Source organism: Andrena cerasifolii, chromosome 3, assembly GCF_050908995.1.
Source record: "Andrena cerasifolii isolate SP2316 chromosome 3, iyAndCera1_principal, whole genome shotgun sequence".
Lineage (NCBI taxonomy): Eukaryota > Metazoa > Arthropoda > Insecta > Hymenoptera > Andrenidae > Andrena > Andrena cerasifolii.
In genome coordinates, this window is record NC_135120.1 from 19,922,380 (window position 1) to 19,940,829 (window position 18,450).

At 49.1% G+C, this 18,450-nt stretch overlaps 3 protein-coding genes across 15 annotated transcripts in view; 1 reads left to right on the plus strand and 2 right to left on the minus strand.

The window, feature by feature from the left end:
- Dscam2 (Down syndrome cell adhesion molecule 2) overlaps window positions 1-12,885 on the plus strand; it is a 99,529-nt gene extending 86,644 nt beyond the window's left edge. For 4 of the 12 annotated variants that reach the window (XM_076807760.1, XM_076807759.1, XM_076807762.1 and 1 more), the window contains exons 13-30: window positions 462-635; window positions 789-939; window positions 1,211-1,359; window positions 1,417-1,548; window positions 2,356-2,656; window positions 2,985-3,163; window positions 3,255-3,424; window positions 3,506-3,644; window positions 3,750-3,867; window positions 3,944-4,395; window positions 4,472-4,653; window positions 4,719-5,112; window positions 5,248-5,391; window positions 5,497-5,682; window positions 6,317-6,558; window positions 6,840-6,993; window positions 7,063-7,165; window positions 7,311-12,885. In XM_076807760.1, coding sequence (XP_076663875.1) covers window positions 462-635; window positions 789-939; window positions 1,211-1,359; window positions 1,417-1,548; window positions 2,356-2,656; window positions 2,985-3,163; window positions 3,255-3,424; window positions 3,506-3,644; window positions 3,750-3,867; window positions 3,944-4,395; window positions 4,472-4,653; window positions 4,719-5,112; window positions 5,248-5,391; window positions 5,497-5,682; window positions 6,317-6,558; window positions 6,840-6,993; window positions 7,063-7,165; window positions 7,311-7,563 — 3,623 coding nt within the window. In that variant the 3' untranslated portion in view covers window positions 7,564-12,885. Of the gene's footprint in view, window positions 1-461; window positions 636-788; window positions 940-1,210; window positions 1,360-1,416; window positions 1,549-2,355; window positions 2,657-2,984; window positions 3,164-3,254; window positions 3,425-3,505; window positions 3,645-3,749; window positions 3,868-3,943; window positions 4,396-4,471; window positions 4,654-4,718; window positions 5,113-5,247; window positions 5,392-5,496; window positions 5,683-6,316; window positions 6,559-6,839; window positions 6,994-7,062; window positions 7,170-7,310 lie in introns of those variants that run through there. The other 8 variants (XM_076807764.1, XM_076807769.1, XM_076807768.1 and 5 more) reach the window with 6 other exon arrangements.
- A 134-nt stretch (window positions 12,886-13,019) lies between these two features.
- Window positions 13,020-14,342, minus strand: LOC143366629 (tropomyosin). Its single transcript, XM_076807829.1, has 6 exons — window positions 14,053-14,342; window positions 13,830-13,963; window positions 13,549-13,737; window positions 13,401-13,476; window positions 13,198-13,330; window positions 13,020-13,102 (listed from the first exon to the last, which is right to left on the minus strand). Exons 1-6 carry the CDS (start codon window positions 14,290-14,292, stop codon window positions 13,020-13,022), a joined length of 855 nt encoding a protein of 284 aa, XP_076663944.1. The 5' UTR covers window positions 14,293-14,342.
- A 1,097-nt stretch (window positions 14,343-15,439) lies between these two features.
- Window positions 15,440-18,277, minus strand: LOC143367543 (tropomyosin Lep s 1.0101). 2 transcript variants are annotated; one of them, XM_076809494.1, is made up of 7 exons: window positions 17,957-18,277; window positions 17,100-17,398; window positions 16,890-17,023; window positions 16,476-16,664; window positions 16,323-16,398; window positions 16,103-16,235; window positions 15,440-16,026 (listed from the first exon to the last, which is right to left on the minus strand). In XM_076809494.1, exons 2-7 carry the CDS (start codon window positions 17,337-17,339, stop codon window positions 15,944-15,946), a joined length of 855 nt encoding a protein of 284 aa, XP_076665609.1. In that variant the 5' UTR covers window positions 17,340-17,398; window positions 17,957-18,277; the 3' UTR covers window positions 15,440-15,943. The 2 variants fall into 2 exon arrangements, with proteins under 2 accessions (XP_076665609.1, XP_076665610.1); XM_076809495.1 differs by lacking the exon at window positions 17,957-18,277 and adding an exon at window positions 17,798-17,917.
- Window positions 18,278-18,450: the final 173 nt, after the last annotated feature.

Sequence of the window (18,450 nt, forward strand, 5' to 3'; positions counted from 1 at the left end):
TTTTGTTCGGGGAAAAAGAATCGATTTAAGGGGGATTAAAGAATCGATTGGGGATGATTTTCTATCCACTATGGAACATTTCAACGTTGTTTGTTATATTCCTTGAAGCGATTGGGAATCGAATTACTTATTGTATTATTATTATTATTATTATTATTATTATTATTATTATTATTATTATTATATAAATGGGACAAAAATCCCATAGCTTACACGAGTAAATAATTGACGACGCAATTACAAAGACTAATACTTATTGCACTAAATTTTCATCTCAAATGTCACCCGGCAGTCTGTATAACAACGAACTTATAAAGAAAACTGACGGGTAGATTACTGAAGTGCGCGATAAATACCTAATGCACCACAAGGGGAGTACCCATTTCTGAAAATACCGCGAAGTCTCCCTTATATTCAATTGTTTTTCATTTCGAAACTGACCCGTAGTCTCTGGGTAACAGGGAGCAAATCCGGCGAATACGAGGAGTTGCGGGAAAGAGCGTACACGAAAATCCTCGGCAATGGTACGCTGCTGTTGCAACACGTGAAGGAAGATAGAGAAGGGTTTTACCTGTGCCAGGCGAGCAACGGCATCGGGAGCGGTATCGGGAAAGTGGTCCAGCTGAAAGTGAACTGTAAGTCCGTGTTTGCTTTGCTACATGGCGGCGGGATTGTTACGAGACAATGGTAAACTCTCACCGTGAACGAGAAATTGCTTCTCGAGATGCGAACGTGGACGACGCGTGGGTCCAGCATTCTAAGCGTCTCCTTTCTTCTTATTTCAATAGCGTCTCCATACTTCGCGGCACCTTCGAGGCTCGTCACAGTGAAAAAGGCTGACACTGCTACGCTGCATTGCGAGGTGCACGGTGATACACCAGTCACCGTCACTTGGCTGAAGGGCGGCAAAATCGAGTTGAACCCCTCGACGAACTATCGGTAAAGCTAATTAGCTTGGGAGTTAGGGGGCTAGACACTGATCACAATATAGTCTGCTAAGTTCTATAACGAGCAGGCGTTAAAGGTCGATCAGGTTCTCAGGTATACGAACGTAGGCCAGTTAATTATTGAACAGGATTTGGGTAGTATATTCTTTAGGGCTGGTTAGAAACAATCGATAGGGGATGCTAGTGCGCCGATCATGATCTATGCACTGTGTCAAGCAGTGCTTTTCTTTAAGTTTCTTATAAGACTTTTATTGTACACAAAGGGTTACAGTGAAGCGAGAAGTAACTCCGGACGGTGTAATAGCGCAGTTACAAATTTCTAATGCCGAAGCGTCCGACAGCGGCGCGTACTTCTGTCAGGCGAGCAACCTTTACGGTCGTGACCAGCAGCTGGTGCAACTCCTCGTACAAGGTACGATACCTCGACGACATAATGATTGTATGGCATAAAGAATTCGTTCCGCTTTAGAGCCACCGCAGCCACCGAATTCTTTGGAAACCGCGATGGTTGCCAGTCGAAGTATCAACGTAAAGTGGCAACACAAATCCCAAGACACCAGCGAAGTGACCAAGTACATTCTTCAATACAAAGAAGGCGATGGTAAAGATATTAACATTACTAACGAATTCACAGATTACTAACGACGACGAATGTGAAAGATGGGTAGGGGAGACCGGGGCTAGTTGACTAACGAGGTTAGTTGACTAAATCCCTTTAATTGTTGTAGTATGTTGGAAATTATGCTGCGATTCGCGATATTAAAGCATATGAATGACCAATTTGCCATTTAATGTGGCACCGTGACAAAAACTTGCGTGTTCTATCAGTGAGAATGAAAAATCTAAAAAGATTTGGCAGGAAGTAAGGGAGAGCGGGGAGAAAAGTGACACTGTTTACATTTGGCCCAGCCTACAATTATCTTTTATAAATATAAAAATGAAAATTATGTCTTAAGATGCTATGTTTCTTGGACTATCATTTGAGCCCAGATTCAGCCTTACGTGCTAAGTAGTTAAAAAGTTATGGCAGTTTTCCGCAGTGACTGTCATTGTTACTTTTGTCCTGCAGGGGTTGGACGAAAGTAACATACCGTGGGGACGAAAGTAACACTAATTATTTTCAGGAGAATTAAGTAAAAACACTTCATCCAACGCAAAAGGATTTTTTATTATAAACAAACTTGGTCGGAGTAGCAAAAAAAATAGAAAAGGTCGTTTTTTAAACTTTTTTTTATGAGCCTGTAACGAAAATTCAAAAACCCCGTTTGTAGATTGAAGTAAGTTGTATACGTGTCTAAAATTTCATGAAAATCGGTTAACGTTGCTCTGAGCTATAAACGCTTAAAGATCGCAGAATAGGGTCGAGAATCGCGGAAATTCCCAAAATCAAAAACTAATGTCACAACAGGTGGTATATGGCAGCAACAAGAATTCACAGGACCGCCCCTGCCATACGCTGCTCTCATAGACGAATTGAAACCAGCGACCAGATACACGATACGCGTGATAGCCGAAGGACCAGCTGGTAGATCAGTGCCCTCAGCGGAGCTGGTTGTCCGAACCGAGCCACAGAGACCGGCTGGACCGCCGATTAATCTTGCAGCAAGGGCACTGTCCTCCTCTGAAATCTTAATCACCTGGTCGCCACCGTTGCCGGAACTACGGCACGGGGATATCCAGGGGTTCAACGTTGGCTACAGAGAAACGAGGTGAGTGGAAAACAGTTGATCGGTTCCGATACACTCAGGGAGACTTGACTCGCGCAGCGTTTCTTCGAAGAATATTTAAAAGACTTTCAATTCCTCAGAGATTATTTCTCTGAAATTTCAGGAAATGATACGCGAATGGTAGAGCTGAGTTAATGCACCGAACTGTTTAAAGTATCGAGGGAATTAGATCTATCGAGTGTGTCGATTTATTTGGCCTAAGACAGGCGTGCTTTCTATATAATAGTTTAGAATTGAATTATGTAAATAGTTGGAAATGAAATTGGCGGTTCAGGTGGAGAACTCCATTACGGCGGGAATCTTCTTTCAGCTCTGCAAATCCCTCGTACAACTTTAGTTCCGTATCTGGCGACGGCGAAGAAGGGGGTGCAGAACTTCGGCTATCAGGTCTTCGACCCTACACAAAGTACACTTTGGTTGTTCAGGCGTATAATCAAGTTGGATCCGGACCACTTTCCGAGCCTCTGCTCACACAGACTCTGGAAGACGGTGAGGAAGTTTCTCGAACGAAAGAAGCACGTACACTGCGATACAATAAATCGGATTCAATTAGAATGCTGACGCAAAATCGATTGATCAGTTCCCAGTGTGCCGCCGGAGGACGTAAGGTGCGCTGCACTCACATCCCAGTCTCTTCAAGTGTCCTGGCAGCCACCCCCTAACACGCACAGCAACGGCATCATCCAAGGCTACAAGCTGCATTACGAACCAGTCTTGGCGGACATATGGCGCAGCGTCGATGAAATGGAAGTGAGCATGAATTAGACCCTTCTACTCTGGAAAGCTGTAAATTAATTGTTACAATTACTGTAGAGTAATTGGTCCTCCTAGGTTCGTAAAACGAGCGCCTTGACCACCGTCCTCACGGGACTTAGAAAATACACAAATTACACCATTCAAGTGCTAGCCTTCACGAGGGTCGGGGACGGAGTGCCCACCACAGTAACTTATTGTCAGACCGAAGAAGATGGTAAAACTTCGCACCATGTCCATTTAGAATCTAGAATCGTAGACATAAAACCCGCAGATCATTTTGCACGGCAAACTTTAAACACTAACTGATCTTCTCGCACAGTGCCAGGTAGTCCAGCGGATATAAAAGTGGTGGTCAGTTCGCCGCAGGCGCTCTTCATCTCCTGGCTCCCTCCCCTCGAGCCGAACGGGGTTATCACGAAGTACAATCTGTACACAAGGTACTGACAGTTACGAACGACCCTATAAATCATATTTCTACCATACGATCGCTATAGAAGAAGTGCCGCTTGGCAGAGTTGTAGACGGTCGAGAAGAGCTGAATCACGGTAAAAGAACACTGCCAGCCACCAGTACCTACTTCGAAGCGACCGATTTACAGCAGCACGTGGAGTACCAGTTCTGGGTGACCGGTAGCACCCGCGTAGGTGAAGGGCAAAGTTCTAGGGTGGCTGCACAGGTGCCGACGAATCGCGTGCCAGCGAGGATCACGTCCTTCGGGGGCCACGTAGTGCGGCCCTGGAGAGGATCCGCCACTCTATCCTGCAACGCTGTCGGAGATCCCACCAGAGAGTGGTACAAAGGCTCCACGGAACAAATTCGCCCGGACTCGACCAGGAACGTGCAGATCTTGCCGTCCGGCGAGCTCGTCTTGTCGAATTTGCAGTCTCAAGACGGCGGCAACTACACTTGCCAAGTGGAAAACTCGCAGGGTAGCGACAAGTTGCATTACACCCTGACTGTCCAGGGTGAGCGAACGTTTCCATTGAATCTCCCAAATGGCACAGCAGGTATCATACGATAATTTCTTCCCTTCGCTCGCAGTCCCACCTAGCGCGCCTGTTCTCTATGTGACGAGCTCCACGTCGAGCAGCATCCTGTTGCATTGGAAGCCTGGGCATAGCGGAGGAGCTCCACTCACGGGGTACACGCTACACTATCGAACAACTCATGGAAACTTGGACGAACTGCAGCTGTCTCGCCACGCCACTAGTCACGAGCTAAAGGTACGAGTGAATGGGCTGAAGAATAAATGCGTGGAAATAAAACTGGACGCTTCTTCGATGTCCAGGGACTCCTGTGTGGAAACACGTACCAACTGTACCTGACGTCTCACAACAAAATCGGAAGCAGCCCGTCGTCACCGGTGTTATCGGTTCGCACTCAAGGACAAGCGCCAGGGATACCGGCAGCCGCGGCTTTCCTCAGCCCAAACTCGACCACTCTGGTCCTGCGGCTTCACGTGTGGCCCGATAATGGCTGCCCTATTCTGTACTTCGTGATTCAGTACAGGCCCATCAACGAGTTCCACTGGACGCTGGTGTCGAACAGCGTGAAGATGCAGCGGCGGTTCGTCGTGACGAACCTACAACCGAGCTCCGTCTACCAACTGAAGGTCGAGGCTCACAACGTAGCTGGGAGCAATCAGGCGGAGTTCACGTTCGTGACGCTGACGAAGGAAGGCGGTAAGCTTGACGACATAGCCGCAGCTTTTACACGTAGTTAAATCGAACAGGGGAAGCGTGACGAATCCGGCCAGGTGATGACTTTCAAGTTGAAACAATCGTATCCAAAAGCACTGTGTTCCTGAAACATTGCAGAACCGCCGCCCCCAGAACTGTCGAAACGCGGGATCTCGTCGGCCGTGCCGTTTTACGCGGACGTGAAAGTGATGCTGCCTTTGATCGTGGCCACCGTCGCTTTGGTCGTTGCTGTGGTGATCGTGGCCTTCCGCTGGCGAAACAGTAAGTTGCGCCACAGAGTCCTGCCACTCGTTAATCGCATCGTACCGTAGCTGTTAAGCCTTGGAATTCAGATCGATCGCTAGTACACGGTGCGAAATGTCTCAGGGTATCTAGGAGACAGAGTGCAACGGCCCATGAAGGAGTCGCAGGAGAACCAACAGAACGCAGAGACCCAGAGGGAGCGTTACTACGCTACCATCCACAAGGTGGCTTTGCAACAGGCGGCGAATACAGGCGGGGGGCCCGAAAAGATTCCAGGTGATCCTTTGTTACGATACGGACGACAGCCAGGTTTGGTACTATAATTGCTGTTCAGGTAAAAGTCGCACGCGTAGCGCTGTCCAAGATTGCGGCTCAGCCACGCGACGGTGGATTATTTTATCGCATCATCTCTTCACCAGGTCACCTTTAGTGTCTGATTCCTCCGCGCCTCTTACGCGACCATACCCATCGTCCATATCGTCGATCATGCGCTTACACGTTTGCTCTAGCGTATTTTGTTGATCGTTTTCTCCCGCATCGCTTCTGTCTTCGTCGACTGCCCCTCCGTAGACATAGCACTTCCTCGCGGCAACGCGTACAGTCGTCAAGAAATGGTTAAACAGAGATTGTTAGAGGTCTGGCGTAACTTCCGAAGCTTGTAGTACAGCGTGTGGAGATGAATCGATCCGTCTGAAGCGAATACTATGAGGGAACTCTCTTCTCTTCACAGACTTCTATATGTTTAAGTGCTTCTGAAGCAGAGGCGTATCGAGTGCAAGTGCGCTCCACTCGCGATGGATTCATCTTTCAGCGAAAAGGTTGTTGAGAAAGAACGGGCGAAGTAGCGTCGTGGATTGTGTTGTTATGATGAAAATCGATCGACACCTAGAGAAGTGATCACGACGCGATTTGAAAGGTAGGCAATGCCTCTGGTGGGTTACAGAGACAGCGGAGGACATCTCTCCGTACGCTACGTTCCAGCTTTCGGAAGGTGGCGGGGGATGCCTGGCAGGGTTGGGAGGGCTGGGAGGACTGGGAGACGCGGCGGAGGCCTCGGCGGCCGGTCTCCACACGAACAACACGCTCCTGCACAGTTTCATGTACCACGAGCACGCAATGACCGAAGGGTGCGCAAGCCCTCCACCTGCCGCGGCGGTACGTTATCATGGAAAGCTTCGACACAAAGTAATCAGTAACAAATAGCATCCAACTTTTACAATATCTCCATCCCGAAAAGAGCGTTTCCAGCTGCGACTCTTCGTTCGATAGCGTATTCACGAAAGCTTTTGTTATTCCTATCCTCGCGAAGCGAATCAAGTATCTGTGTTACAGTAACGTTCGCTTATATTTCCAAGCTTCTTGATCGCGGTCTTCCAATTCATATCGCCCGGGTGTTTGGAGATTGTCGGGACTGCGGAGCGATGGGAACGGTATATTTAGAACGAATTGAACTTGCACGGTTGCAGAGTATGAAGAGCGTTTCGTCGAGGAGACGGCAGCAGAGAAAGCAACAAACTCCGGGCGACGTCGAGAGCGACGAGAGCGAGTCTGACCCGGATCAACTGACGAGCTCTCGCACGGAGTCTTCCAACCAGCTGGACGCTGGCAAACTCAAACACAGTACGTTCTATTCCACGGTTTGCAAGTGGTAACATCTCGCCAGTCTAACGTCAATGCTTCTCCCCACAGTTCGGGCCGTTTCCGACTTCATTTACCACGGTACGTCGAGCACTTCATCGGACATCTCACCCATGTCAGAACAGAAGTCACTCCCTCGAAGAGGACGTTCTAGGTAATTCGTCGCTTTCGTCGCAATACCTATTTACAAGCATACGTGCGACTGAGCTTTAAAGCACCAATGACGCGAAAGATATCTGTCACAGAACGACATTCACTTCGCCCAGTGTATAAATTCATTTGCTTGGCCGTCTCGTAAGATGGCATGTTCCCAGCAGGAGCTCCCTACGCACGCTATTACCGCCGATATCGGTCGCGGAGACGACATTCGTAGGAGGTAACCAGGGGAACGTGGTGGCGGGGAACGGCGAGCGTACCGAGCGGCCGGAGCTGAGCGAGGCCGAGTGCGACATCGACTCCTTGAAGAAGCTGAAACTGGGCCTGAGGAGCTCTCTGTGGTCAAGGCCGAGCACCCAAAATAATCCTTCCTCCGACTACTCTATCGCCGTTTAATTCACAGACCCTCTCTGCCCCCCGCGTGCCTCCTGCGCTATTCTTCCCGCACGATGTCCACGGTAGTCGAAAGGTATGCCCCCGTTTCAAACCCCCCTCCTCTCCGCCCTCGTGGTCCAAAAGAGTTAGGTAAACGAATCCTTCTATCTGGTGTCCCGTCGAGCTGTCTCGACGCGGTTTAGATTTTAAAGGAAGAAAAAGAAAACGAGAAAAAAATCGAAAGAAAGACAGGGTGCGCTACGCGCGTCCTTAACCCTGCCCCCCATTTTTCTCTCTGTCGATTATTAGGTGAAAAATTCAATTATACCCGTTGCTGCGGAGTCGACAGATGGACCGCTTATAGATAACGAGGAGGAGCGCGGTGGGTGGGTGATCGGTAAGATCGATCGAACGCATCGAAACCCATTGGTACGCGCGGCACCGTCTATTGTCGTCGAGCGGCTCGCTGTAACTCGAACGCGGCGTGCCTCCGTTGCCTTTCTCCTCCTTACCTATGACGCAACGGGGTTATTACATCCGTGCGATGCGTGAGTGCGTACGCGTACGTGACGAGTGAATGGTCATAGGTTGAATGAGAGTTGACCGCGTGTAGGAGTGCGTGCCAAACGACAATTTGCTCAGACCGCTGCGACTCGTTTGCCGGCGGGCGACCCATTCGAGACCAAAGACTTAAACGTACGAGCAGGGGCACAGGAGAAGTCCTCGGAGCGTCGGCCGGCCAGTGGGAAACGACGCCGCGCCCAATTTCGGGGCAAATTCGCGTTCCAAAGTGGAACTGGACGCGTCGAGTTCTACCTCCGAGCGTCGTCGCGCGATCGCTTGGAATCCGGTGTCGAACGTCCCTCGGGCTTCGCGACAAATTACCGCTTACCGTTTAAGCAGCTCGCTGGAACTGAGGAGCCTCCGGAGCTCCATGGACAAAACATCACCGCGCAACCTCGGCGAAATTGATCGTTGCGTAACTAATTACCCGCGAGGCGAGTAGAGTATCTAGTGTTCCTTCCCGAGAATTCTTTCTCGAGAATTTCTCGAGAAATTTTATAAATGCTTATTTCTTATTTCTCAAGAAATACTATTTTTCTCGAGAAACTTAAGTTTACGAAAATTATTATAAATCTCATTTATTTTCGGAATTGAATTTTCAGATAGTTCACACATTTACAATTTATAATAAATCTTATTAGTAACTTTAGAACCTACATGAATTACAATAGAAAATCTCAGTTGAGAAGATTCGACATTATTGACTGGTGAAGGTGCTCTTAAATTCTTATTTAACAATTTAGAAAAATGGTATACCTACCGAGTTAAGTAATGAGTTTCTTGTGGCTATTAAAGAAGAAATATCGAAGAAGAAGAGACAAAAGTATTGTATCCTTTATAAAATTGTTGCATAGGTAATGGAAAATCTCTTCAAAAAGATTCAAAAGACGGGTTTGTCATTTAATGTCCACGACAGATATGTATATAACGGCAAAACAATTTTTAAGTAGCTAAACTTTTCGGGAAATATAACAGTAACCATGATTCTACTGAAAATACTGAAAAATTTACGGGTCCTCAAAATGAAGAATTATCATTAAGAAAAGAATTAGAGATAGCAATCGCAGAGAGCCTCCAAGAAATTAGTATCAACCAAGAACACGATAAATTCCGAACTTTAACAAAGGAATTTCATATTTTTGAGTCCACTGGAAGGACACCCAATTTACCATAACTTTTATATCTACAAAATAAATAATTTTGTATCCTCCATAGGATCAAGTCAACATCCACTCAAATCGAAAGAAAGTTTTCGAAAGCTACAGATTTTATCACAAAAAAAGAAACAGATTAAAAAACTATTTTAAAATAAAAAAGTAATGTTTCGCTTTGCACAAATTTTGTATTAAATAAATAAATATATCAATTATATTTAATATCTGTTTTTCCATTTATACAAGGTTTGTGCAAATTAGACAGGAACGAACGATTAGTTACAGGTTTCTTGTGTTTTCGATAAATATTATCAACACTATTCCAAAAATATAAATTTTGTAATATTTTTTGTTCATTTTCTCAAGAATTCTCGAGAAGTATGATCTGATTTCTGATTTCTCGAGAGACAAAAAATATCGAGAAATCAGGAACACTAAGAGTACCCCTGCCCGATGCCGACCGGGACCATTTATTTTCGTCACGCTGGCCTGCACGATTCGTTCGCTCGATTCTAGACAAGTCCGTCGTTATTTTTTGCAACCGCGTTCCGCGCTCGCTTTCAATCAGTTCCCCGGCTCGTCATCGGCTAATCGCCCGTTGCGACACGCTGCGACTTTTAAGCGGCCGTTCTTGAGCAATCTTTCGTTTTGCAAGCGCCGCAGTGCGAGCAGCTGCACCAGCGGCAGTCTTATCTCTGCAATTGCAAGCGAACTTTTCAAGAATTCTCTTATCCCTCTGTTTGAACTTCTCAAGCGCAGAAAACTAAAACTTCCAGCGTGCGGTTGAAACTTTCTGATCCGTATAAAATTTTTCACGAATCACTCGCATAGTTCCCTATCGTTTAAAAATCTCGACACACCCGCCGGAGTCTCTGCGACGACGCTCGGAGGGAAAGAGGACGCTCCGTCCGCTTAGCAAGACTGATTTTTCTTACCCTCCGTTCGATCACGTCTTTTCGAGCCGCACGATAATTTCGCCAAGCGAACCCGCGGCGCCGTTCCGCCACCCCTAGAGCGATGCTCACCTGTGCCCGGTGCGTGCGTGGTGTTAGAATCGGGACGAGGGTGCGTAGCCGAGAGCGGCGATTTGGCCGTTAATCGCGCAGCTGTTACGACTGTGTCATGGAACGTTACGGCGATTAATCGGCAGCATGATCGAGCGAGCGCGCCTCCAAGGGGCGGCTCGCCCGGTCGGTTGGGCTCTGTTTGCATTGTAAAGTTTATACGTACGTCTAACACACCGTTGATTACTTTAAGTCCGTTATTAATCCTAAGACGTCCGCGAGAGCCGGGTCCGAACGATTTTCTCGCGCGGGGACGCGCCGCGGCGCGGTCGCGCGCTCCGATTCCCGCTCTGTAAATTTACCGACGCGACGGGAACGACGCCCGGCCCCCCGAACCGTCGTTACCCGCGTCTCTGTCGACGCCACCGTTTCGAGCCGACATCCCTCTTCGAATGTCGCGCACTTTTAACTTAAAGGCACGCCGACTATTTCTAAATCCACCCAACCGCTACGTCCTCGAATTAAACCCGCGGCGTCGCGACGCCCGGCGACCGCGCGCGCCGCGGCGAGAGGGCCGGCTTCCCCAGAAAATCCGCCGTCGATTCGAACGCTTCCAAAGCCGACTGCACCCGCTGCCGCGTGGATTAAGACTGGAATCGGCAAGCATTTCCCACGGACGCGCGACGATCCTCGAATCCCCGCTGATAGCTTGCGACCGTCGCTCGAAGGCGTCGCAGCATCCCCCGCTTTAAATCGCACAGCAACGGGAGGACGCTACTCGCAACGAATCCCGAAAGCTCCCTCAGACTGATTCGAAAGTAAAACACGAACGTTCACGCGCGTATCCGTGCATACACCGTGATCGCTAAAAGTTCCAAGACTTTCAACGGCACTGCCATTTCCCCGCGGACTACCCGTAAACGGGCCCAGAGCCGTGGCCGACGTCCTATCTCACCGGAAACAATAACTTCGCGCGATCTTTTAATCGATAGCCGCGTGAATTCCTACAGCGCTTAGGGTTAAATACGGTTTTTCCGAAATGGTTTTTTAATGAAATTACTACAGCCCCGATGGACTTCCCCCTCCGCCTCCCCCGCGTTCCTTTCATTCGATTGGCGAGGCTGAGTTCCGTGTGCGTGCGCGACACTGCGAAGAACCAGGGCATAGGTATACGTATATATAAATTTATATAAATAAATATATTATATAGATATATATGTACTTAAAGCGCGCGTAAGACGCATACATACGAATACATACATGGGTGTATATACGAGAAAGCACGTCAATCAAACTCGTAGAGTTCGATTAAGTTGTTAGATCCTCGGGCGGGAAGCGGGTATCGTTTGTCGACGTTGCGACAAAAGTTTTTGTACATTCTTCCTTATCTCAGCGACCGACCGACGTCCGTCGAACGAGCACCGTGTACGATCGTCCGGGTTCATTCGACACACTCGTACCGATTTTCTTTTCCCCCCCGTCTCCGAGAATCTCTGGCTCCTGGCGACAAGCATCCGCGAGCGTTCTGCGACGATATCGATACAATATGATTGCGGTAAACATTGCGTGCCATGGATTTTACAAATTCTCTTCTTTTATACATATCAGTGTGACTGGCGGATATGACGCTGTGCGTCGCGATGTTGCTGTACGATGTTCATTGATCGCGTTGGGTAATACTGCGAGTCTTAGCTGCGACGCAAGCGTTGGCCAATCGAGTCGTTGATTTTCCGGTACCGATATTTCGCGCGCGATCCCCGACATCGGTCGAGGAGCCAGGAATCCTCCGGACAGACAAGACTCTACTGCCAATCATTTCTTTCCTGCGTTAATCGTTGGGTCGAACGGTCGAGCCTCGCGATGCTGCGAACGGTGCGTTTTAATTAAATCGGTGACGTAACTTGGGACACCTAGAAATACACTTGACGCTTCGCTCCGCGCCCGTGCACGCGCGGTCGGTCGCGACAAGAGGCTCCCTAGAAGTCGGGCGACAGGAGTGGATGAAAGTAATTCACTGGGGAATGGGGAAACAGTTTTGGAGTACTCGATGAACATTAGCGGTGCTCGAAATGCAAGCTCGGAAGATCGAGGAATCGGTTGTTTGTCGTCCGGATTGATGTTACACCCCTGCGGTTTAATTGAACTCTCCTTGGTCGCGATCTTTCGAAACACGCTGGTTTTGTGCCGACGGCAAAATGAAAGTTACGCCACCGGTTTGTCCGCGTTAGCGAAGGAACGAAGGCATGAGGAGCGAGCAAATCAAACGAACAATTATTACTGTAACTACTATTAGCATCGTTGTAAAAAAAAAAAAAATAAAATAAAAAATAACGGAGGGAATGAGAAGGGACAAAGGATGGAGGGAACGACGGCGCGAATGTGAGATGGTGTGCCTGCGTATCGAGCATTCCACACGGTGGCGTTGGCCACGCGCGAAGGGACGTATCGAGAATCGCGATTTCTCTCGCTGTCTCGCGCGATCGCGAAGCAGATGCGGCGACGCGATCCACCACGTCGCGCGCTGAAACTGTATTAAGTCGGCGGTACGACGTTTCGAAGCATTGTGTCGATCGTAGGATCGATAAAATAAATTGATATCCTGTAAAGTACTATGAAACAAACGACTCAGGAGACTCACCGTTATTTCGACCCCTGGAAACGAAAATCTGACCCCGATCGATCGAAGTGACGGTAGAAATTGAATTTTTAATTAAAAAATAAGAGACACAGAGACATGGGTGTTACAAGAGTTTCACTAGTATCCGGTGAGCTCGGCGAACGTGGAGTCCATGTCGTCGCAGATGTACTTGTACTTCTCTTTCTCCCTAAACAGGAAGTCTGGAAAAGAAGAACGCGAGGGTGTTTAACGGGGAGGTGCCTAGCGAAGTACAGACAGACCGAGGTGTACAGAGGATATGAACGTCGGAACGTGCCTTCTCTCGCGTCCAGCTCTTTCGAGAACACTTTCACCATCTTCTCTGCAATAATGGCCCTCTTCTCGGCAGTCTTCAGTTTCATCTTCAACTCCTTCAACTGGGCCTTAAACTCCTCCACCCTCTGATTGGCCTGCAAAACCTCCGGACGCGTTACAAACGATTAATCCGTAGACGCTGCTCGACGAGCAAGCCAGCGGTACCTTTTCTTCGGACACTTCTAAAGACTTCAGTATATTTCCAACGATGAACAACTCGTCCTCCCGCTCCATGATCTTCCTGCAAACGATTACGCAGGTTCTTCCTCGCGTAGAAGCCAACAAGCATCGACAATTATCTTAGGAAACTTACGCCTCGCTGGATTTCACCCTCTCCTCCGCCGCCTCCAATTCGTCCTCCACGAACGCCAGCTTCCTAGAGATCTCGTCCGACTTCGTGTCAGCGTCCTCGGCGATCAGCCTCGCGTCTCTCAGCTGCCCCATCAGCTGGTCCATCCTCTCCTCGTCCTGCTTGCTCCTGTTCTCCAGAACTTTGCAGATACTGAAAGGGACCATTCTCGTTCTAGAACTCGGGACGCAGAGCCTTCGGGGGCCTAAAACTCTCCGTCTTATCACCCTGAATACGTAACAGACCGTTTCGCGTCCTCCGCGGTTTCCATCGCCTGCGCCAGCTTCGTTTGAGCCGTCAGTCGACGCTCCTCGGACTTTTCCAAGCTCTGCAGGCACTGCTGCATCTTTCTGTTCAGTACTGCCAACTCCGACTGAGTCTGTCCCCGGGCAAAATCAGAGATAGCGTACCGCTTAAGTAAATCGGCACGCAGCACCTAGTATCGCGCGACTATGACGATTTACTGACCACGATGTAGACTCTCTCCTTCAGCTCCAGGTCTCTGTTGGACTTCTCCAGCTGGCCTTTGCTCAGCTCCAAGTCGCGCTCCATTTGCACCAGCTTCTTCGCCAGTTCCCGCACCTCGTCCCGCAGCTTCTCCTCCCGCCGATTCGCCTCCCGCGCCTGTTGATCGCACATATCGGCCCTGTCCATCGCCAGGTCCTTCTCGATCTTCAGGGTCTGCAGACGTTTCTTGATCGCGTTCATGGCCTCGGCGATTGAGCAACGGGTCACGGTAGCAAGCTAAGTGGAAGAGCGATCATGTAAGTCTTACGAAACACCTTGTTTCATTTTAAAATGACTCTCTGAGCCGCTGTTGCTCATTAGTAGGCTCGCGAATCGATTAAGTTAAGCATCCCTTTGTAGCAAAAACAAAAGTCACTGTCAACGCGAAAGTGGCGCAAGATACGAAGCTTTCGAAGCTTCCCAAACTGTTCCACGTGAATATTCGCGATTCCCTTCGAAAGTGAAACAAATATTTAATCAAATGGATGCATAGCAATTAATCGTAACGCGAGAAACAACAAGATATAATATGGATCAGGGTTTTTTTTTTGATAGAGTAGTGAATTACTGAATGTTGTTTATAAATGGAAAATCCGAATTGTTTGCTCGCTTTGTTATCGCGAACACAGCTTCGCTAACTCGGCTATACACTGTCAAATGAATCGTTAAATTTGATGCACTTCAACACTTCCGCCAGGCTTTTCGCTCTCGCGATCGTGAAATCTGTGACTTTTACGTACTGGCGTTTCGGAAGAACAGTATTCAGGCAGACTGGATCGTACGGTTTTACAAAGCAAAGCTCGCGGGTTACTGCACTCGGTGACCGGCGAGGACAATGCTTTATAGACTCGAAGAAATGCAAAAGAACCGAGCAGTCCGCTTCTTTAGTTAGACGCAAACGGATTCCTCGACTTCTCTAGACGTTTATGCTCTTATCCGATCGCTCGTTTGTCGCAAAGCTGACACTCGGCTCTCAACAGGTACACGGGTTTTCGAACGACCCTATTAAAAATCTGCCGTGCCGCTTCGTGCAGCACAGTGGTTGCTAAAAAAATAAAACTATTGCGCGCGGCAGGAGCTGATAAGCACAACATATATTTCGTTCTGATAACGATTTCACAAAGAAACATCGTCCGAGGTTGAGGGAAATATATTCTGCCATAAACGAAACGATTTTATTAGTTACTTTATTATTTCCAATGTTACGTAGGGTATCCAGGGTTCAATTTAATCATTTAATTCAAGCTTAATCGAGGAGCGTCGGAAGAGGCGAATCGTTATCGCTCTTTCCCTTGAAATCCTTGCATCGTACGCGACAGGGAATTAGAAAAATAAATGGGACGCGCGATTGTACCTTTTCCAATGTGATTTATTGAAAATTCAGATTCGACATACAACGATAAAAAGGGGTGGGACGCAGTATCGTGCTTGCATTCGTGTATCGCGGTCGGCAACTCCTCTTCGAAACCTCTGAAAGAAAAATAGGCGATCTATCGTCAGTTCTATCAAAAAAAAAAAAATGGGGAAAGACTATCGTTCCTGAAGCAACGGCGGGCCAGCTGGCGCCGCGGCAGAGGCCTTGACAAAGCGTGTTACACAAAGCAAAGCGGTTACATTAGCAAACTAGCAATATACATCGTTTATTCGCCGGGTTAATTGCGAGATTTCGCGTGGCAAGTTACTCCGTGAAGCCCCTTAAGATCTCATCCCACGATACGCTATAACGAATTAAATCCAGGCACGGCTGAGCACGGCTGAAAGACAGAAGCGAGACTCCCGTGTTATATGCAGCGAACAAGCGAAAGCAGCAGAGAATAGCAAAATAAAAGAAACTCCATCCGTCCGAGTGAGATTAATATCCCGTCATTTCCGCGAACGTGGCGTCCATGTCGTCGCAGACCGCCTTGTACTTCTCCTTCTCTTCTCGGAGCTCGTCTGGAACAAATAACAACTCGATTACCCGACCCTGTACCGAAGAACGTAAGCGCCAACCCGGGACAGGCGAGCTCACCTTCTTTCATGTCTACCTCCTTCAACAGCTTCTTCACCGTCCTCTCAGCGTGGATGGCGCGCTTCTCAGCCGCCTTCAGCTTCTTCTTCTGCTCCTTCAGTTGCACTTTGAAGTCTTCCACCCGTTGGTTAGCCTACGCCGGTAATGCACACATGAAACCTGCTCATGCAGAACAGCATGGTTCCCAAATGAAAGATCAGTTCGCTTCTAATTAGCTCACCTTCTCCTCGGACACTTCCAAGGACTTGACGATGTTCTGCACGATGAACAGCTCGTCCTCCCGCTCTATGATTTTCCTGTTGGCAGAGTCGCACGCGTGAGCAAGGTGTTGCGGAGGCGTTCGGAATAGCGAACACAAGGAAATTATACAAACGCCTCGCTGGTTTTCACCCTCTCCTCGGCCCCTTCCAGCTCCTCTTCGACGAACTGCAGCTTCTTCGATATCTCGTCGGACTTCGAGTCCGCGTCCTCGGCGATCAGCCTGGCGTCCTTCAGCTCGTGCATCAGCTTCTCCATGCGCTCCTCGTCCAGCCGGCTCCTGTCCTCCAGCACTTTGCACATTCTACGATCGAAGGGAGCATCCCGTTTCATTGATCGGCCCTACGGCGTCGGGGCAGCGACGAGCATATACGACGATCGTGGATCGTAGATCTCGCCCATGGTTCGACGAGCACGCACAGCGACACTTGGTCGGCCGTGTCTCTGAGGCGGGCGACATTTAAGATCCACGATACGTGAGAATGAAGGAAGAGTACTGTTAAACGTGTCTCATAATCGCAATATGGACCTTTGCGCATCGTCAGCAAGCTCTGTCGCACGTCCAAGCTTCAGCTGAGCAGATAGGCGCAATTCCTCCTTCTTGGTGAGCGACGCCTCGATCTCCTGCACCCTCTTTGTCAAGGTGGTACGGTCCTGTTCCGCCTGTTAACGAAATTCAACGATTACGCGCCGCCGGCAGCCTGGAAGCTTAATAATAGGTAGGTAGCTCTTTACGCACTCTGGACCAGGATTTCTCGCAGTGCTCCAGATCGGCAGTGGACTGCTCCAGATTCGTCTTGGCCACCGCGTAGTCCCGCTCGAGCTGGGCCAGCTTCTTCTCCAGATCCCTCAGATCGTCGTACAACCTGTCCGCCCGCATGTTCTCCAATTTCGCCTTCGTCTCGTTCGTCTCCACCTTCTCGTTCGCGGTGTCCATCTCCATCTTCAGCGCCGCAATCTTCTTCTTAATCGCCTCCATGACGACGATCGGTGCTTCTCTCCCTGTTTATTGATTAACCCGTCGCCGCCTCTTCGAACCTGATAGACACAACGAGAAAGATCCATCAGCAGCGATCCAGAGGAATGTATCCCTCGAGAGTGGAATTTTTAGTCTGGCCACGATCGTGTTCCCTTCTCTCCCCTGTGATCCCGTCCTCGCCCGGCAGCGGAAACAGCAGAGGAACAAGAGGATTAATCTGTTATAACGACAATTTCGGTAGTACGAGGGAGTTAATAATAATCCACCTATACTGTCTCGAAGGGAGCACCGTCCGTCGACGCGGTTGCCTAGTCCGACTACGGTCGCTACGTTTCTACAGCGAGAGATAACCGCACGGACTTATCAATCCCGGCTTTTCACATTGTCACTCTGTTTCGCGAATGGGAGTGCTCGGGTAGGAGGAATCTCTATTTTTTTATACTAAATAATGTACTTACTTCGGCCTCTCTCGGTCAGCGTACCAACGGTATTGAAATAAACGAGGCGCCTCGGACGCCGGGGCGTACGCTACTCACCGACGAACGACATTTATTTAATAACAGGCCGTCGAGTAGAGAAATACGGATCGGAGGTGGAAAAACGGGGACAGCACTCACTGTAATTCGTGGCGATGATCCGCGATGAGAATGTACAACCGGATGCCTTCGAAAGCTAAGCTAAAATAAAACGAAACCGGCGACGCGGGCCTCCTCGAACTCCTCGATCCAATCCAATTCTATAATTGCTTTGTCGCCTTGTTGGCCGCCGTCCCGATTTTATCCCGGGCTCTTTACTGGTCGATTCCTCGTCACCGTACTGACTACACCAACGAAACGCGATCTCCACCTCCCCTATGCTATTCTCGGCACGAAAGAATTCCATTCCTGTTTCCTGTCCGCCGCGTAACCGAGTCTTCGCGGTAAACACCATACCGGGTGCACGGCGGCCCATCGTTTCGCGGCCGCTTAAAAACTCTTCGTTCCGTGCACCCGCGGCCCACGCCCTCTCGAATATTCGAATTTTCCCGCCTCCACGGAAGTGGCATCGATCGACCCATCGAAGCGACGCCGGCTCCGACCACGTTTAAAGTTCGGGCGGCGCCGAACGCGGG